The sequence below is a fragment of the Rhodnius prolixus genome, unplaced genomic scaffold (assembly GCF_049639745.1).
Source record: "Rhodnius prolixus isolate KJV_2025 unplaced genomic scaffold, Rpr scaffold_1, whole genome shotgun sequence".
In the NCBI taxonomy this organism is placed as follows: domain Eukaryota; kingdom Metazoa; phylum Arthropoda; class Insecta; order Hemiptera; family Reduviidae; genus Rhodnius; species Rhodnius prolixus.
The window spans coordinates 18,502,214-18,523,662 of NW_027411581.1; the positions used below are offsets into that span (position 1 = coordinate 18,502,214).

General features: G+C 33.0%; 1 protein-coding gene across 1 annotated transcript; it reads right to left on the reverse strand.

Moving 5' to 3' along the window:
• Positions 1-1,588: 1,588 nt before the first annotated feature.
• LOC141456820 (uncharacterized) lies at positions 1,589-21,449 on the reverse strand. Its single transcript, XM_074133118.1, has 4 exons — positions 21,311-21,449; positions 10,953-11,033; positions 6,384-6,883; positions 1,589-2,926 (listed from the first exon to the last, which is right to left on the reverse strand). Exons 1-4 carry the CDS (start codon positions 21,323-21,325, stop codon positions 2,647-2,649), a joined length of 876 nt encoding a protein of 291 aa, XP_073989219.1. The 5' UTR covers positions 21,326-21,449; the 3' UTR covers positions 1,589-2,646.

Genomic DNA, 21,449 nt, shown 5'->3' on the forward strand with positions numbered 1-21,449 from the left:
GGATAGGATTTAAGCTCGTAAGGTTTGGTATGCTGGATTGAACAATCCATTATTTGATTCTACATTGGTTTAAAAAATGGATGAGTCGTTTTTTCTCTTAGGATAGTGTTGTTTTCTATTCTAATAATATTTCGAGGTACCTATTGGTGCTTAAGGATTCATATTAGTCTTTTATGCTGTCAAGTCTATGATAGCAGTCGACATCAGAGGTTGGAAGAAGAATATAGTTTGCAATGTAAGGGAGGAAAATGTCTTTTTCTAAGCGTGTAAGTTTTTGTTCCCATTTATTTTTTTGTCCATCTAAGTAACCATTTTTTCACTTTTTTAAGAAGTTTTTAAGTGTTGCTTTAGTTGATTACTGCATCAGAATGAGGAGAATGATGGCAATATTATTTGCTTAAATGAAAAGCGTAGTTTTTGGTTCGATACGGAATTTGCAGGTACTACTTTCCTGAGGTCTAGGACGCAAAAAGTTTTTGAATCTTCTGCATATAATTAAACTGAACTTCATAATATTTTTAACACCGATTTAACTAAAACTTCAAATAACTGTTGACAACACCTGTTTTAGATTATTGGCTCCTCGTGAAGGGCACCTACGGAACCAAAATACAGAGATACGGAACCTGTAAAAAGATTGTTAATAAAGTAAATAATTAACTACTCGGTCAATTAAACCTTTCTATCATATTTTTTCGAAGAAGATGTCCAAGCAAAATTCCTCCTGCTTAACGGAGGAAGCAGTGTTGTTCCAATAAGATTGTTTTGTTAAAATACTCCATAAGCCAATTTGTTGCTCTACTCGTATAATTAGTTCAATTTGAGCTGAATGTAATTTTCAAAATAATTTGTTTAACATTTAAACTATAATTGATAATGAACGTAAATAATTAGGTTTTGGGAAGTTAATGTGATTCCTCAACTTTGGGAACCATTAGAAAATTGGAGGACTGTCTGCATTTGTATCCCACTCCCGGTCTTAGTCTATGATTTCATTTGAGGTAATTATGTGACAAATTCAAGTATAGCTATCCACTTTGGTCGATGGCACCTGATTGGTGGTTTATTCTTTACTTGTTAGAGATAGCCACGGTGGGGCACGGAGGGTGGAGGCGCAGGCGCAAAGCTAAGATGTGTTGTGGTACTGAGTTGGATTCCCGATCTTAGCCTTGGATTTTATTTAACTCATAAAAAAGGAATTTATAATCAAGTATGTTGCTTCCGTCCACGACATCTTGTCGGTAGTTGGACATGAAACCCGCTTGAAAATATAGGCGTTACTTTTAATGAATAATTATTGTAAAAGACAAAAAGGAAGCATTATAGTTCTTTTTTTTTAGTTTTGCTAGCCGTCCTTTTACTTTATCTGCTTAAAAAATAATAATACAAAATTAATGCAGCAATTAAAAAAATTATAGGAACATTTTTGGATATTATCCTTGAGCTATGATAGTAAACATTTGTTCTGAGTTTAATATTTTTTAAAAATATTTGATTCTTCAGAAATCTGTAGCATATTTTGTAGTCTGTAGCCTAGTTGAATTACTGACAGATACATGAAATAAATTTAAAAAACAAAATTGTTCATATTTAATTTATTTTACATTGCACAAAATAATAATAAAACCATTTTTAAAAATTATTCATCTAATTATTACAAAGTAGCTGTTTTTTCAATATGCATTGAAAAGTAAGGCACAAAGTTGAAAAACGTAACAGCTATGAAGTCTTGACAGAGGAGGTGAAAAACTACTGAACAATAATGCGTAGCAGTACAACAATATTCTTTGGTAAAATCTTAGACAAATACTGCCCACTATTCACACTTAAAATATACATAATTTACAATATTATAGCAGAGAACTTTACTATTCTGATTAAAGAGTAACTTTTTACAAATTTATTGAATTAGTTGCATATTGTATGAGGTAAATGCAAATATTAGTAAATGCAAGTATTCTGTTAGCGTACAAGAAACTATAAATAACATATCCATTTTCATACAATGCAATAAATACTACACTATTAATTATAGTTATATACTAAAACGGGCCTTCTGCTGTTTGGTTCTATTTGTTTTTTCTGAACTATTATACATATATTATAGTGGTTGGCCGTAACAGTCGTTCTAGCAATAAGTTAATATAAGACGTAACATAATTCGTAAATCTAAAAGAAAAATGTATTTATTTATAGCTTAAAATAATATATTAAATTTCATATTATTTTTTTTTTATATTTTATTTTGGCGAAAATCACTCTAGTCAAACTGAGAATTAATACTCGCCATTCAATTATTTGGAAAAATAATTATAATAAACTCGTTTTTTTTTTTAACTGAAATAAATTAAAATAAAATTTGAACATTAACAATAAAAAGATATTTATAATTTCACTTCTTACATCAACTGCCTTTCATATCTCTAACTTACGATGGTCAGCTTTTAGTTGACCGGAAATCCTACAATCGTCTAGACTCGGAGACAATCCTTTTAGTGGAATTCACTTATTATTTTTTATTCTATTTTTTCTTTAAACTTTTGGATGTCAACATTGATTTCTGAATCGATGTTATCGTGAATTTTGTTGATTTTATTATATTTAATAACATATAATTATATTTAATATTGGGTACAATCAAAATATTTAGTGAAGAGCTACATTCGGTAAAGAATATGCTAATGAATTGGTGGAAAGAAGCGGGGGTGCTTTTAGCAAAGAGGCGTATAGATCATAAGAAGGTTCTAAAAAATTTAGTTTACTGAATCCAATATTTGAATTAGTTGTAGATTCAATAGGTGTACCATCAGACTCTGTAACAGGTGTTGAATCTTCTGGTGTTTCTGGAAATAATACTGGTCCTTTTTTAGAATTATCTTGAACTTTCTGACGGTGCTTCATTAATAATGCCATTCCTGGAACATACCTGCGCAAAAATAAGTCATTAATGTTATGTAAAATTGGTTTATATTCACTGAAGCCCTTATTCCAAGAATAAACTGGGCAAGTGGACCTTCATTTTTGATTTGACGGAGACGGAGAACGTGAACAATGTTTCATTCTTGGTTCCAAGATTCGTGTTTATTTCAGGCGTCTGAATCTAAGGAGGTATAAACAGAAATGGGGCATTAGGGCGATTTGCTTCAGTTTTTCCGGCGGGGTTATGTGGAATAATAGCATGCTGCGGTGGATTGTAGGGGATTCAGAATGACATAACGTGATAAGCATCTTCCCAGGTAGGCAGTTTTTCAATCCACTAGCTAAATCCAGCTGGGACCCTAAGCTGGTAGAAAGGCTATTTTGTCCAGGAATGGTTAGACTTTTGTGGATCACTAGACAATCAGTTATTGAAGGTAATGAAAAATCTGATGAACTTGTAAGGAAGAAACCTAGTACATCATTCTGTGCCTTTAACCTCTCTAGCGATATCGAAACGTTTCAGTGACGGGATTAACAGGAATTGCAGGCTGTGGTATTGGAGAGGCTCTGGACGTAGGTAGAGAGGCTGTCATAGACCCAGAGTTTTGTAGAAGAATTAATCCAGATTCTGCAAGGTACATGTTGGAAGAAGCATCTCAGAGTTCTGGTGGGGGTGATTACTGAGAAGATACTTGGTAACTGGGTACCTGAATACCATCGAAAGAGAGAAACCAACATCATAAGTAAGTGGTGTGGTGTGTGGAAGCGGATGGAGAGTCTCCGACATTGGAGACCATGTATCGTTTTTTGGTACTGTGCACTCACTTTCTGTAGGCAAGTTTTAGGAAATTTTCTATTGGAAAAAATTAAGCGAGGATCTCAGTCAGTGATTAAGTTAGTGATATTGTAAGTTATTATATTGAGACCGGCAGGGTGATCAGGGAATTTTTAAGGATTTTTTTTTTTTTTTGTAAGGGAAAGAGCTTGAGCTTCTGGAGGCTCAGATCTTTCTAAATGTTTTGTTGCCCTAAAAAGGAATAAAAAAATACTGAAGTCAATTGATATCTTTAAGTATTTTAATGATAGTACTCTATTTGTAGTAACCTAGCATAGACTGACGATGTTTAGGCTCTTTAAGTTGTTTTCTCTAAGCAGCAATAAAGTGAGTCATTTGTCTGGCAAAAATGAGAATAAGCTTATTATCTAAATCTGGCACAATAAGTCTTCTGTGGCTGCGGTGCCGTGGGGCGTAAGGTCCCGTCCCATCTATTATCTATTATTATCTAAATACCGTAGGAGTGGTCGATTGTTTGTTGCGAAAAGATATTTAATCAATTCGTTAGTCGAATATTGTTGATTCTTCAGAAATGTTTAAATCAAGAAGTGAAGTGCTAGCCAGATAAGGAGAACTTCTGAAAAATGATGTTTGGAAACATAATGATTGATAAAAGCGTGCGAACATCATCGTTGAAGACAAAACAAATTACCTCAAACTACTAACTTATAACTTCTTAGAAAAATCACCAATTTCTTAAATGGTAAAAGAAATCAAGTTACAACAATGATTTACTGATTTGTAGTTTTTTTTTTTGCCAGGTGTAATGAAAGCTGGTATACGTACGGATAGACATAACTACAGTGAGCTTTCTTTACTTTTTTTAGAAAGACCATACTCAGACTGGTAAGGCCTGTATTAAGACTGATGTCTGATATGAATGATGTATGAGCATTTATCTTCTTCACAAGTATATTTTCCTCATAAATAACATTAAAATGTGATTGAATTATTTCCATTAAGTTCGAAATTGAAATATATTCCTGTGTTTGTTTTTATGAAGCAAAGGTACTCCAAAAATTTGTTTGTCTATCCTGCTTATTTAACAATAACAAAGTTTATATCAGAATTACAGTTGTAGTCCTCTTCATAATAATTCGTAGGCCAAAGTAGGAAAAGTAATTTATTTTTTAGACATTCAAAACTATCTAATGATTAGAGAGCTAGGAAATCTATATGATGTTAAATACACATTATAGTTGGATTTAATAACAAAATCCATTCCACTTTAATTATTCACAAAAATATATATAATTAAATACATATAATTATAGCTCCGATAAATACTTAATGTTAATTATATGAGATCGTACAAGACAGTAACGATGTTTAAGTTACGTGATGAAAGACTAGATCTTAATTAAAGAGAATACAGAGTCACGAGAATAATCTCTGGATCTGCCAGGTTTTTACAAGCAAAAGTAGCTGAAGACTAAACATTCTTTGCTGTTATTAAACAAACAAAAATCATGCCGAGGAATTACGTATCTGTAAATCTGTATTATAATAATATTGTAAAAAAAGTATATTTTTTTTTATATATTTTTGAAGTAAAAAGTAATTTTTCAGACAGTTAATCTACGATAGTTAATTTGCGCGAAATAGTGATGAACAAGGAATATTCATTTTTAATCTTCCCATGAACTTCATTTGTTATTTTTTTTTATTGTTTTGCAACAAATGAATTTATGGTTACATTCTATTACTTTCTTGTAGCTCGCATTGTCTATTTTGAGTGAAAGTTTCTTAAAAGGAAATAATAGGTATCTCAGGAAGGTGGTATGCATTCAATTATAAATATTTCAGAAAGCATCCTTCTAGCATCTAGCTCTTTCTGGTCGTTTAAGAAAAAAATTGGGATTTTAATTTGGATAAATAAATAAATCACTATTTTTATTGATTTTCTTAACAGAAGCAAAAATAGAGTTAAACTGCAGTAAAGTAATCGCCTATTTTTTTAAGCGGGGCTTAATGTCCAACTACCAATTAGGTAACTGCAGTATGAAATGTGAAATTCTTTATAATTTCTCTCTCTGTAAGAATTGAAAGATTTTCCAGTTATTGATCAATTTGAAGTGTTTAGCGTAAAAAAAAAGAGTAAAAGTTTTTTGTATTGAAAGTGAATAAAATACTGACATTCAAAAATGGATGTTACAAGCTTCATATTCCATCAAATATTGTTAAAATCAATAGGATCACGACAAGATCGTTTCGTTTATTTTATTCGAAGTTCGATATTAAGCTTAGATTGAATGCTTATTTTATTCGTATTTATAATAGTTTACTGAAAAATTACGTAGAGGTTTTAGTAGAAATGTTACATTTTCTTTTAGCAGATCCTAAAAGGGCAGATGTTAGAACTTAAATGAAAAATACATTCTGAAATTTTCATAGAACTGAATAAATTGATTAAATTTTTAATTGATTGTAAATTGATTAAACTTTTAGAGTGGATTATTTTTTTTAAATACTGTCCAACTTGACTAATGTGCGTGTGCTATTGTGTTAAAAAAAAAACATTGGTGTTATAGCAACAAAGTGTCAAGAAAAGAAAGGGAGTGGTACGAAGCTATAAACATTTCTGTGGAAATTTTGGGAAGTGTTAATTAGTTTGCATTGTAGGCATTACCTGAATGTTGGAGCTAGAGGGACAATCTCTACCTTCTCAGGTTTGTACACCTTGCCCTCATCGTGGTATTGCGTAATTGGTTTAGCAATAGGTATCCATTTCGCTTTTGTTACAGGAACATGTTGCAAATCGGCGTTGAAATGATGTTGTCCATTAATAGTATGACTATTCAACAGCACAGGATTTGCCAGTTTCAAATGATGTGAAGGTGGTGGTAGATGCTGTACAATTGGCTTGTAGGCAACACTTTTACCTCTTTCATGCTGATGATGGCGATAGACCTTAGTTTCTGGATGAAAGCTAGGGCCGCTCTTTTTCACAACAGCGTTGAACCCACTGTGTTCGTTAGCCGTATAGCTCACCGTTCTTATTGAACCGTCAGGTTCCACTAAACTGTATTGTCCTTTAACGGAGTCACCTTCACGTTCTTCCCATTGTTGTTTTATGTCCCCAGTGTGTAGATCCTTAACGCCATATTTGAACAAATAGCTTGACTGTTCCTAGAAAAAGAAATTTAGTTTATCAACTAAATTTAAGCTGATGCTAACTTTTTAGGCTGGCAATAATAAATAATGAATGAAATTAAATATTCAACAACCTGTCCGATTTTCCAAAAATAAAATGTTAATTTACAATTTTCAAATAAATTTTTAACAAATTCTTACCCATATTAAAAAATAAAATATGAAAATATCATTATTAAAAATAAAGTAACTCTCAAAGGCAAAGGTGTATCAAAGAGTTCTGCCTCCTTTTCTTATCCACGGCCCAATAAAATTCTATCCCGAATTTTGTGGTGTATATAACTGTTTTCGTAATGAAAAGGCAGTGCTAAAAATTAATTTAAGGTGGTGTTGGGCTGCCAGGATGGTTTTCTTAATGGCATTGTCCGTATGTAAGGCAGTCTGACTTTCGCAGCAGGGCTCCTTCAACGCTTTCAAGTAAGGTAAGGTTTTTGCGGCATTGCCAATAAATCTTAAACGTGTAAAAAGACTCAGACGTATTAATAATGGACGAAACTCCAGAAGCAGACGAAAAAGATCATTATCACACGGTATAAGTTTACTGCAGTACTACTCCAACAACAGGGTGATCGCAGCGCTAAGAACGGTCCACCGCAATCTCTAAACAAACGAAATAGATCATAGTGCGGACCTGGGAAAGAAGGATACAAAGCATCCATTAGACCTTTATACTAAAGATGAAAGTTATTAACTCCTTCATTAGCCGTTAATTAGAAAGAAATTCCAAAAATTAATCAAAAAATGAAATCAAAGAAATGTTATTAAAAAAAAAAAAAAATACGTTTTTAGACTTTTCAGCCATTATTAACATAGATAAGGCTACTGTTAATTATTGAAACTGAAAATTGCTGTTATTAATTGATATAATTCCACTGCCTGGATTAGTTGATTTCATCCAATACATAATTGGAATACATCCAAAACAAATCGTTTGGCGAGTAAAGAACACTATCCAAATATATGTTACACTTTGAATACAAATACACTTCCTTGGGAAAGTTATACTTTACAAGATTATAAAACATTTTATAATCTTAGCAAATGTTAGCAGTTTTGTTATCGCCATTATTAAAAAATGTATTTTCTATCATGTTTTTCTGAAAGTAAAAAATACAATTGTTTAATAGGAGAAATAACCAAACAAAGTGGGCGTGGTACCTGTTATACACCTTTCATTAACCACCTTTACTGATAAATATTTAAATGGGGATGCATCTATGCTGTGTTTAATAAAATAGAAAGCAGTTCTTCGTAATAAAATCCAGCAGTAAACATAATTTGAGATAATAAGATTAAGTTAATTTGTTCACTCTGGTAAACAACTTTATATAGAAACAGTTCAATATGGAAGAGTTTCTCTCTTATCTCGGTTTGGTTTTTGGTTTTTATTTAGTTCTAAATTTCAATTCATTACACGAAAGTAAATAGTAATATACATAGAACACTATACTGTTTATTCTGTTCAGAAGATGAATGCCATCTTCTAAGTTATTATTCTAACAGAACTTATTTAACGGTGATAAATAAGTTGAGATACCCTTTTTCCTGAAATTTTATTTGTTCTGCTATAGAAAAGTGCAAGTTCAGTTTGAGTTCAGGGTGCTTTAGCTTAATAAGGTAGAATTATTAAAGTAGCGCCTTTTGTGGAGTCAAACCGTGTTGGCCTTTTTTATATTTTTTTTATTTTTATTTTTAAGTATCAGCTTCATATCAAGCAAATGTTTTAGCAAAATTTCAACATACATTTCGCTTTCTCAAAAAGATGTTTGGCCGATTCCAATTTAGCTAACACTTCAAGATGTTAGGGTAATATAAAGTCAAGTTGTCCTGGGCGTACTTCTACACATGAAGTCCTTTTAAAAACGCCATTCATATAATTAATACTTTCATTGCAATAAGGCCTCAATAATTGTTAATTTGTCTGTAATTTTTATTTATTGTAATTTTGAGCAGATTTTATTCTTTTAAAAGGTAGAAATAAGTTTATTAAGGCTAATAAGCTTAGCTAGCTAGGAGTGCCACAGAATATCCATTTTAATGACCAATGTCGTGAAAGAGGAGAGCACATTTTTTACACCTCTTCTATCAATCTACCGATATTTGAGCTGGCAATTAACATTTTGGCTGGCAATGCTAATTGACTTAAAATAAACAAAACAAAAAACTTCAATTTCATTGCAAATATTTAATGTAATTTTCTAGCTAGAATAGCATTAGCATTAAAAAATAAATAAAAAAATCGTCATGTCAATGTTGAATAACCAGCCCTGTGGAAACCATGTTTTCATCAAAGTTACAACAAATGTAAATGTACAAACCGCATCAAGATAGTATAAGAAGAAATATTTCATTTCATAAATCTTCCTAGATTTATCACAATGGGATAAAATATTAATATTTCATTTAGGTAATAAAAAAAAATGACAAACAAAACAAACAAATATTGAATACGTAGTTAGATTCGCAATGCTGGACATTATCTAAGAACGTATTCGTCATAGCAAGTTCCAGAACGAGCATGGTATGACGGATAAAATCTTTGAAAAAATTTATGTTATCCAAGTAAGATATATCGCCTGCATCTTATCAATAAAACAAGTACTCGTGTACACATTGTTCTAACTTTCTATATGAGGCTTTCCCATTAAAAACAGAACAACTTTCGCTGGTAAATAAGCGTAGTTGATGTCCTTACACAGCTCCAGGTTACCATATTATTGAATAACTTCGTAAATAATTGTTTTACCGAAGTAGGTGTAAAGAGACGCTATAATGAAAACAGTCACTCTAACGCCACATGTGGCCTCTCCAAAATTTGAAATGGATTACAGCATGAAGGGCTAGTATGCACTACGACAGCTTTTTATATAATAAATAAAATATATGAAGTAATTACTTCATTCGCTTCATAAGAATTTCAAACTTCAGTCTTTTATCCATGGAATATTTTCATTGGATTGATCTTATTTTTTAATTTTTGTTTGTCACACATTTACATTCTTAACTTTTGTAATCATTACACATCCTAGACGCTTTGGTATAATAGCACAAAACAGACGAAAGAGGAAGTACATTTTATTATAAGTTTAGAGAATTTTGTTGGCCAGTGTGCATACAGTTTGTCTACTGCAAGAGAAGTAAATACCAAAATAAAACCAAAGAGTAACGTTGTTAGAGAATATTTCTCATCACATTTAATTAATGAAATGGTGGATAGTTCGATTTAATAAAATAATCTCATATCTGTGCCTAAATTTTATTATATTGCTTTCTGGCGTAACTAGATAATCTTTCACTAAATGTGTTATGGGATAAACTCGAAAAAAACGAAATTGCATCAATTATCTGGAAAGAAGGTAACAGAATTTATATTTTTATAAATACATTAGCACAAACGAGGAATATTAGAAAATTCTGGATATATTAGTGAAAGCCTTTTTAGGATATTTCTAAAATGTAAGAGAATGTGTAACCGATTTTCGTTTAATTAGAATGATTTTTTTCTAATTCTCCTAATTCTAACAATTTCAAATTGATTCTGCTTGGTTCGGATGAGATAAGCAACCTTTGAAAGTGTGACGCTGTTTCTTTGAGGCTAGAAAGATAGATTTGTTGATCGCTTATAGCCCAAAGTAACTATCTCTCCAAATCAAAAGCTCAGATGGAGGGATATACTTTGGAATAGCCGATGTGCCTTCGCTAATGGGCCACAGTCAGAGGTCGATAACCAGAAAACATTAAATAAAGTTATTGCTCCAGTAATTGATCATAAAATCAAAGCGTTAACTTCTTGGAGGCAGCTGATAAAAGTTTCATTAGCTCAACCAAAAATAGTTGGGATACAGTTGGCATTAAAAGATTGGTTACTTCAACAAAGTAGTCCTAAATAAAATTATTGATTCGATTGATGGAACAAAGTTTTGAATAGAACACAAACTAAGTTTAACATATTATGCCAACGATCTACCATTTGCAAGATCTATCTCGAGGACTGATCATGGGCTAGATTCAGTGAAAAAAATCTTCTAGAAAAATTTCAACTCACGTGGTGAGGATGAATATGTCGGTCATGATACTGAGCATAACTGGCGGCTACTGTAACTAAAACTGCTAGCAACAACACCACCTGCAACAATTAAAAATATTTTATTCTAATTTGATTTTTTATCTGGAGAAATTTCCAGGGTGCAATGATATTATTTAGTTTTATTGAATTTTACTTTCACTAGATCGTAAATGATGTACGATGTTTATTCTAATAGATACTTTCTAAAACAAAGAAATATATTAATCTTGTAAATTTTGAAAACTTGTAATAGTTATTTAAAAGTTGGCTTTAGTCTTATTAGAGTCATAAAACCTAGTAGTCTTACTGAAGTATATATCTATATTATGCCACCAGTAAAAAAATATCTATTTTTATTTTGTTCTTATTTTTGTAATGAAACTGAAGGCATTACGAAGGTACTAAAGAACATTAAGTCTTGATGAGAATGTCCAACCAACCCCTTAACATCAAGAAGCCAGAAAACACTCCTACGCCTTCCATATCCATTGAACTTGTAGGAACTGCAAGATTTAGAGAGGAGGTAAGAAGTTTTGTACAACTCTTTATAGGAAAAAAAACTTTCCTTAGTTAAGAGGCAGTCAAATAGCCAATGCAAATATTCAGGTACTTTGTAGGAAATTGCACATACAAGGGGAAGCAACAAATGAAATGCTCACGCCACACCCAGCATTGATTAGAAATCACAGATATTTTTTATTTTAATTCAAAGAGTTACATTAGCTCTTTCCAATCAGTTAAACAAATATTTTATCAAAATAACTAGCATTTCTTTAATGTCACACCTGCTAATATACGATACTTAATTCAATATTCTATCAATATCGCAGATTTAGATTCATATCAGAAATAACATCCTTTATTTTCTTTAAAGTAACGAACTCTACATTCTAGCTTTTCTTCTCACTAATAATGACATTATACATATTAAAATATTATATAATAATATATAACATGTATACATGTATTATAAACTCCTATGAGTATAGATTTATTATGTTATATTAATAACTAAAATTAAGGGTTTGCAATATGAGTTGCTTCTTCAATATAACCTTTACAACTCTACCTTGGACTGTATCTAGACAAACGGTTGACATGGAATCCCCATACTAGACTGAAAAGACAAGAAACTAACCAACGCTACAAACTTCTCACCAGACTACTTGCCAAACGATCTAAACTCAACCTACAAAATAAAAGACTCTTATACCTGTTATTACTGCGACCTATTTGATTTGGTCATATGGCATTGAAGTATGGGGATCGACTAAACGTTCCAATTCTTTACAGACTTTACAATCAAAAATACCTCGAAAACTTCTAACGCTCCATTCTATATTTCTAACCTCACCATTCATAATGGTCCTCAACATCCCTTTCATTAACGACCTTACTAAAACTCGTTTCTTAAAATTTTATTCCTTTACAGCAGCTCATCCTAATCCTTTAATTGAACACTTACCTTCTTCCACATTACCAGGCAACCCTTCAAGGAGACTGAAGAGAAGATGGCCCCGCGACCTACTCTCCTCAGAACAGTATAGTGATCTCATCACGTTAATGGAGTGTCGCCACTGGGTGCCTTCTCCAATCTTCAATCAAGACACTATATTACATCACATTGGCTTGTTGCAACAACCGTTGCAGTCGCAAATTTATAAAAAATAAAAAAAACTTTTTTTTTTTAAATTAAAACAATTTTTCCTCTAGTTTCGACAAACCAATGAACTTACAATAAACGCTTGAAATTTGGGTATTAATTTCTAAGTATTATCACTTGTCTATGCGGTGTTTGAAGTAATAATGCAATATTTAATTAAATTTTTTAGAAGCTAATTAAAATTAATGTACAAGATGTCGGTAGTGGAAAAAAGGTAAACATCATATACAAAAATAATGGAAAATAATTTTTCCGGGCTAGTATATTTCAAGTAAACAAGTTCGCCGTTGATCTAGTTTAAAGGTGGCATTAAAATAAAGTAGGACAAAAATTAGAGACAAGGAATGTTACAATCTCTGTTTTTGTTTTTTTTGTTAAGATGAACTACGATCTGAAAGGAACATCAATACTGGACGTGCTCATCTTCTAAATCTGATGAAACTACACCATATTATGACTTCCTGGTCTATTTAATCGAATATCGCTATTAATTTTATATCATTTCACTTCAGTATGTAATCATACTTTTATTATATACCTATACTGATACTTTTTAAATTTGATTGATAATTTAGTAACAAAAAGAAAGTGATAGAAAATCTCACTGCTCTTCCTTGTGTTGTAACAGATCGATGACAAGGAGTTTATATTTTCTGTCCTCATCAGAGAGTCGTCCAGTTTAAAACATATTTTAGCAGAAGACAATATTTAAATTGTGGACATCTAATGGAAAGTTTTCGAAGCACAAAGTTGGGCCATCCCGAATGTTTAGTCTAATTTTATGTAGTTGGATAGCAAAAACAATCTGGAGTTCTTGTGGATATGAAAGAAATTCGGCATGCTAAAGCCTCGTGAATAACTGTTGGTTTTATTCTTATCGCAAGCTTTACTTCTTTGATACCCAACTGATTTTTGATTTTCCCCCTAACATTCAGATATCATACCAGAGAATATGACTCTCTCTGTTAATATTTCTACCCTAAATTGTATTAATATTCTGGAAATTTGAAAAAATAAAAATCCATGTGTGCTGCCCTTAGATTTTCTTTTCTAAGAAGCCTCTCCAGCTCATTGTGTGCTCCAGTGACTGTCAGTGTTGTCGTTAGTGAGAGAACACTACCTGGAGTGTTCTCTCAAGAATTATAGCCAAAACATGTCAAATATCAGGTTCGTTTTGTTAGTTTTTAGAAGAAGTTTGTAGGATAATTTTGTTGTCTTCGTTGTTGATATTCCTATAGAGAATACTTTTTGTTAGGTTTATAATGAACTTGATAATTAAGAACAATGTACAGGGGTGTGGTCTAAGGATATCTTTTAAAGTAATATCTTGTAATTTGTGGGGCTTAGGCAGGCAAAGAAGTCAAGTAATTCAGGTTGTTTGTAAGTAGCAAATGGTAGTGAGAACTGAACAGCTCATTGAGAAAGATAAATAATAATCACAGTCCTGCCAATGCACTGTTATCAGGATAACTAGATCATTAAATGAAGGATTTTTTTTTATAGAAAAGGATGATGTGGAAGTAAAGTGATATTTGTAATAAGTGCAATGTTGAGTTCTTCTCAGTAGATAGTACGTTAGTTTTTGAAAGAAGGATTTCAAAGGATTTGGGATTTTTCAGCTGCATAGTTTAGAGGTAATAGTTCGGTAATTGGGTTAAGTGAATAGCAATAATTAATAAGACATTTGATATCGGAAAGAAAGGATGCGAGAAGAGAGGTAACATCTGTGGACGAGGAGGAATGTTAGAGGGTTGAACTGGGAAACCAATTGAATTGTTTGACAAAAGCGTAACTAGAGTTCACAATGGACTTGCTGGGTAACTGCTAACTTCTTACTGACAGCGGAGCTACGTAGCTGATTGCGATTTTTTTATATTTTCATACTTTACTCAACGATTTCAGACCTGATCAGACCAAATTTGGAATAAGATTTTTTTTCATCGCTTTCCAAAGGTGTTTAGTTAGCTTTTCTTTTTTGACTACGGAAACGAATATTTTTCTGAAATTCGTTTCAGTTTTGACTGATTAAATGAAGCACCTACATGTTTGTGCTGTAATAAGCGGTTTTTTACCTCACTCTTTTCCTTTAAAAACGTTTTCACATCAAAGCATTAAACTCAAATGATTATTATGTATTTATATATATATATTATATTTAGGATGCTAAGAATTTTTTTCCCTCTTTTTCATAATATATCACAAAACAACTATTCAGTTTACTTTATTACCAAAACAGAAGTAAGTATATTGTAGACCGGAACTATAAGTATGGCAGGTGTGTTAGTAACAATAGTGCATTTGTTGTCCCGTGCAAAATCCTTTATATAATTTTAATACGTTTTGTGTGGCTGTCTTCTTAGTATTCCAGTTTAGACACTAAAGTATATTTTCTTTTATTATTCGTTTATACATTATAGAGGATAACTAAATGATGCGTGTGTGTGAACAGTCATCGTTGTATTGCATTACTTGCTTTCTTGTAAACTCAAATGGAATTATGTCTAAACGTTCATTTCTCTTCATATATTTGAACAATTTGCACATTTATCGTGGTCTTTTTAATCTTCAACACATACTACATTAATCATATTAACAATTTTCTTTAAACCACTGGTTCGTTATATTATTGAAGTTCGAAAATAATCAATGCTCTTTCAATACTAATAAATGGGCAATAATGGAATTGGGCCAGAAATCCCTCACGAAGTATTTTAAGTTTTTCTTAACTTATTCTTGAAAATGCTTAATGAATGTCTCCGTAAAGAACTTTCCTCCATTTGTACAGAGGAATCTAGTAAATTCAAATATTGAAGCCGGGAAATACTTTTCTGCAACCGGGGAATAAGTTTCGACGATTAGTTTGCTACCTCAAGGCGCGTACTTTTGAAGAACTATTTATAATTAGGAAAATTGATTATTTGAAGTCCAATGCCTTTTCAAGTGACAGCATGTTTTCTAACCACTAAGGGGTATTTTGAATGCAATAATGGAGCTAAAGGACTTCATTGAGGATAGCCTGAAACATCGATATCAAGTGTTATGTGTGACTATGGATGTGAGGTAGACTTAGATACAGATCTGCCATTTTGAGCGCCCTTAAGCAAATTTATTGTTCAAGAAATCACCACAATCTCTTAGCCAGTTACTTCAAAGAGTGATAGGCCTACCCTAGGCTAATGTGATTAGCTGGAGGGGTGCAATGGGTTGTCCGTAAGGATCGTGTTTTGCTCTTGGATCATTCCTTACATTACGATTCTTAGCTGAATCAAATTTCCTCAGGACACTAAATCGGTGGCATTTGTCGTTGAATGAATTGTTCAGCAATGGTACTGAAAGCTAAGCGAAACTACTACATGAAATTGATTGAGAACCATTCAATCATTCAATTAAAAGTGAGGTAACATTCAACGCTGCTAAAACTAAGGCGACATACATCAGGTGAAGAGTGCAACGATATAAATTTATTCTTGACCGGTGACAAACTAACAAGGTAGATAAAATCAAGTGATGATAACTGAACTTAAACTAAACTAACTAAAACTTGTAGAAGATGTATCGCGAAGAGGTTTAAAATAAAGAAAGAAGATGTGGGGCTAAACTAATCTAGATATACTAGGGAATTCGAAGGTCCACCTAAAGCGAATTCCATCTAAAACGCTATCGAAGCGTTTCTATCATTAGTTTATTACACATTACCTGTTTGACATTTCGACGCATTAAACGTTGAAAAAATTTAAAGCTGTCTAGAATGCAAGCCGAATTCTCTCAAGAAGTTTCAAAACCATGTCTTAACATGTGGCATGCTTTGTAGCTAACTACTAATAAGTGCTTAATTTATTTATTTATTTTAAAAAAACTTGTATTTTTGGGGAGCGCTTAAGAAAAATGGTAATAAAAGACTGAATCACCGTAAAGTGCTTTTATAGCAAAACTGTTTTCAAAAGAAGTGCAATATCATTTGGAAGAATGACAATCTCTGCTAACAAAAACTAGGCCAAGTTGTCAAACACGCGACCTCATATTCAGTCTAGGATTGATTACATTATACTGTGTAACTAATACGTCTAAAGAGTGCTAACTGCACGCCTCAACGTTGTCTAGCAAATATTTACAAATACGGCCATAGTCAAATTCTTCTCTTAGATTATTTTTTTCTTTTGCTAATGGTGCTAGCCTGAGTGGTTGCCTGGCATTTATCTTACCTCTTACCTCTTATTTAAAAGGTTCTATGTTGGGTTGGGTGCATAGGACATTACTAGCTAGGGTGTGCATATTTGGCACCAGTAGAGGGCACATGAATCTATTTTGGACTTATCGCCCGCTCATAATGGAGAAGCATACAATACTTGTCCAAGTGTAAGTCCAAGAAGATATGACATTCATCTGATAATGAGATAGAGCATAATATGCAGTAACTGGAGTCATTCAAAGATGAACTATGTAAGATTAAAAATTAAATAAGTAAATAAACATTTGACCAATAATGTAAAGACTGAATCATATAATACGAATCATTAATACGTTTTAAGGAATTATTTTGCAGAAAAATTGAGATCATAATTTAAGTTAAAAAAAAAAAAACAGGATTAAACGAAAGAAGAATAACTTGAGAACGATCAAGACTATATCTAAGAAACGAGATGCGATGAGAGAGAACTTATTTCTGGTAACATTAAGTAGATGTGTGACGTTAATTTTATATTAAAACATTAGTGTAATGATATTCATTTATTCAGTTAAAAACTATAAAAGAGTCACAGTTTGCCATCGATGCAATAATAATAACTACGATTTTTTCTTTTTTTTGTGTGTTCTTTTTAAAGGTGATCAACATCTGAGGTCCTTTGCACCTGACAATGTTGCTGAATGACACTACACTAGTTCATTCTAAAATAAACAATCATTCTAATAAAAAACACTCGGGCATATAAATACATTCATCCAAATAAATACAATAACACACATTGTAGCTAAAATGCATTTTCTCGTTCACTCACTCTTAAATTTACTTATGCTAATCGCAATTTGTGATGGAGTACTTGATATTCCTCGCATCATATTAATAACCTAATCTAAGACAAAAACTGTTTACATACTTATATTGTTATTAACACCACATTCATACGACCATTCACACTTATGTCGGGGAGCCAATCCCGACATAGAATTCAATGGCTCCTGATGTCTCCCCCCGAAGACTGGAAGTTACTACCCCCTGCTCCGGGATTGACACCCACACTTCATTCACACCACAATCGCTCATCCTATCTGCTACCTAATCACCAAACGAACCATAACTATTTACAAAGACGGCTCAGAAACAAAACCAGCGTAGTGTCATATTAGATTATATAAATTTAAATCTTTAAGGTATTGCAAAGCTTTCCTTGCATTGTCTTTATTATCGTCCAGTATCTCTTTCACTCTATTACCCATGTTTAAATTCCGCCTAGCAGATGTATATTTGGTACTTTCCACGAAGATATGATGAATAATTAATTAATATAGTAACTAAAAATGCAGTTCTCACTCTTAACTGTTCGTTTACCAAGGCTTTAGCAGCTATTTCCCTCTTCAAGCCCGATGCTAATCTTAATGCAGGATAGGAGATTGGCGCTTAAATCACTCGCTCCGGAGTCAGTCTAACATGAATTATCGAATAGATTTAAAAAAAGAGTTTGTGGCCAATCATAACCAATGTTTTTTTAAAGCACGGGTATTAACCAGAGCAGAAAAAACAATGATTGTGCTGCTGAGAATCTGTGAAGAAGAATATTGCGAACTTTAGGGATGTAGAATGGCTACATTGGACGAACCAAGAAGTTGTAGAACTGTTCAATGAGTCAAATAAAGTAGCTATTATAAAGTCTGGTAGATAGCGATTGCTGGAACATTTGATACTAGGTACTGGTAAAACAAATGCCGAAAGGCAGGTCCCGACTAAAATAGTTACAGTATATGCAAGATGATGATGGAGGTCATTGGTCAGCAGAGATGGAGAACGTCGGCAAGAACAGCGATATTGGTGGCTGAGGTTCAGGTACTTACGCAACCTTATAGCCCTTAGTTAGTCTGACTAAATAAGTATGTAATCACTTTATACGAGGGTCGTTTGAAAAGTCCGTGCAAAGTCAGAGAGATAGCACTACTGGCGCGTATCGAGGTTATGTTTAGTTAGTAGCATCTCTTGGAAGAACACACACCAAGTTTCAGCCAGATCGGTCTATTTCTTTGTGTTTGGCATTCGTTTGAATCGAGGAAGTCGAGTGATTTTCAAAAAATGGACGAAAAAGAATTTCGTGTGTTGATTAAACACTACTTTATGAAAGGCAAAACGCCTGAGGAGACTAAAGAGAAGCTTGATAAACATTATGGTGACTCTGCACCTTCGATTAGAACAGTTTATAAGTGGTTTCAAAATTTTCGGAGTGGCCATATGGGCACAAGTGACGCTGAACGTTCTGGACGCCCTGTTGAGGTTACTACTCCAGAAATCATTGATAAAATCCATTATATGGTGATGGATGACAAAAGAGTGAAGGTGCGTGAGATTGCTAGTGCTGTGGGCATCTCGAATGAACGGGTACATAATATTTTGCATCAACATTTAGACATGACAAAGCTATCCGCAAGATGGGTGCCGCAATTGCTCACGCTTGACCAAAAACGAAATCGTGTGAAGTGTTGCAAGGACGGTTTGCAGCTGTTCCAGAAGAATCCGCAGGACTTTAAGCGTCGTTTCGTCACTGTGGATGAAACATGGATACATCACTACACTCCTGAGACCAAAGAACAATCTAAACAATGGGTTACCAAGGGGGAATCTGCGCCAAAAAAAGGCGAAGACCGTTCCTTCGGCCGGAAAGATTATGGCGACTGTCTTTTGGGATTCGCAAGGAATAATCCTCATCGACTATCTGGAAAAGGGTAAAACTATTACAGGTGCATATTATTCATCGTTATTGGACCGTTTGTAAACCGAGCTGCAAGAAAAACGCCCACGATTGGCCCACAAAAAAGTCCTTTTCCATCACGACAACGCACCAGCTCACACCTCAGCAGTTGTGGTCGCAAAATTAATGGAAATAGGGTTCCAACTCGTTTCATATCCCCCCTATTTTCCAGACTTGGCTCCCTCGGACTACTATTTGTTCCCCAATATGAAGAAATGGCTGGCGGGAAAAAGATTTTATTCAAACGAGGAGGTGATTGCAGAAACGAATGGCTATTTTTCAGACTTGGACAAATCCTATTATTCGGAAGGGATGAACAAACTAGAGCAGCGTTGGACGAAGTGTATAAGCCTAAAAGGAGACTATGTTGAAAAATAAAAAAGGTTTACCCCAAAAAATTAAGTAGTTTTTATTTTTGCACGGACTTTTCAAACGACCCTCGTATATACGATCTTATCAAAAAAGATTATCATTCTATTTAATATCCAAATTTATGATTATGAACTGTTATGAGAGCTGCGTCCTTTTTAAATATAATTTAAATAAGAAGGATAAAATTCTTTATTGGTTTTCTTGCCTAATACCATGGTTATTTCTTGCAAACACATCATTTCCTAGGGTAAGGGACACAAAGAACCCCAGTCTGAACAGCTGCTGGGAAACACTTTCGCGATTCTCTTCCTAGCTAGCTAGAATCAGACAAGTATTTATTGAATTATATTTTGATGTAAATAAAGTGACAAGTACTTTGCCCACATTAGATAATTATAGTTTACTTTGCTCGGCTTTGACTTTAACCAAGAAAAGCAGATAAAATTATGTATGTGTTGAAACTCTCAGATAGAAAACATTTGGATTTTCTGCCAATGATAATATGTGACAATTAGGCTGTTAATACAGAAATATAGGTCATAAATGAGAGCAAAGTTTTTGTTCTGAACCTAATCCAGCAGTTGCTCCAATTAGACATTTTGGTATATTTTGTATGACACACCATCGATCTGCTCAAAGAAAGCGGTATGACATTACGGATCATCATCATCATAGTGTGCTGAGAATAAAAAAAGTTTATTCACACCGTTAATTGTGTCATCAACAGAATGAACGTTTATTAACATTATATTCTATTTATAATCTGTACAAATTAACAGTATGTCAATATCAATATTATTGACAATAATTATATCTTCCCAAGGTAGTAAAAAACTGAAACTGGCGACAAATAATCAAGCGCCTAATTTCATTTTAACATTATTTCAAATATACAAATTTTCGTATTCCACACAACGAAATAAGATATCTCACTAGGAAAAGGATAATGTTTGGCGCCCATAATATACTGTAGCGTCGAAGTTTCCTTAATAATATTGCATATTTTCCTAGTTCAACCAGAGAATTATAATTAGGCAGTACCAAATACAGAATGTGATGTACTCACCTAATTTTTCAGGCGGGAGTAAATTTCCAACTACCTAATGGCATTTGTGGACTAAGGTAGAAACTGGTATTTTACTATAAACATTTAGTAAGAAATGCAAAACTTGATTATAGCGTAACAAGTTTACGCTTGGTTGTAGAGCTCGAAAAGAAATCCGGGCTCAGTTGTGTGAAACAATTTATGCATTTAATATTACCAGAAATGAATTGGAAGTAAAGTGAGGAAGATTTTTGAACTTTAGCGCTAAATAATTAAGTGATATACAATAAAAATAAACACTTACCAAATAACTATCCATGTGTGTAAACGTGCGGAGAAAAATATCTAGTGTGCCGATAGTGTTCTCTAACAAGTTATAGGCCCCCCCTCCGAACGGCTATGCCCCTCTACTTACTACAACGGGACGTGACTCTCGTATTATA

Bases quoted from the DNA above. Each gene is read 5' to 3' on its own strand.
- LOC141456820 (XM_074133118.1), bottom strand. The intron at 6,884-10,952 runs GTGAGTTGAAAT...TTCTTTTTCTAG, and splicing joins GACATATTCATCCTCACCAC to GAACAGTCAAGCTATTTGTT. The intron at 2,927-6,383 runs GTAATGCCTACA...ATTTTTGCGCAG, and splicing joins CCTCTAGCTCCAACATTCAG to GTATGTTCCAGGAATGGCAT.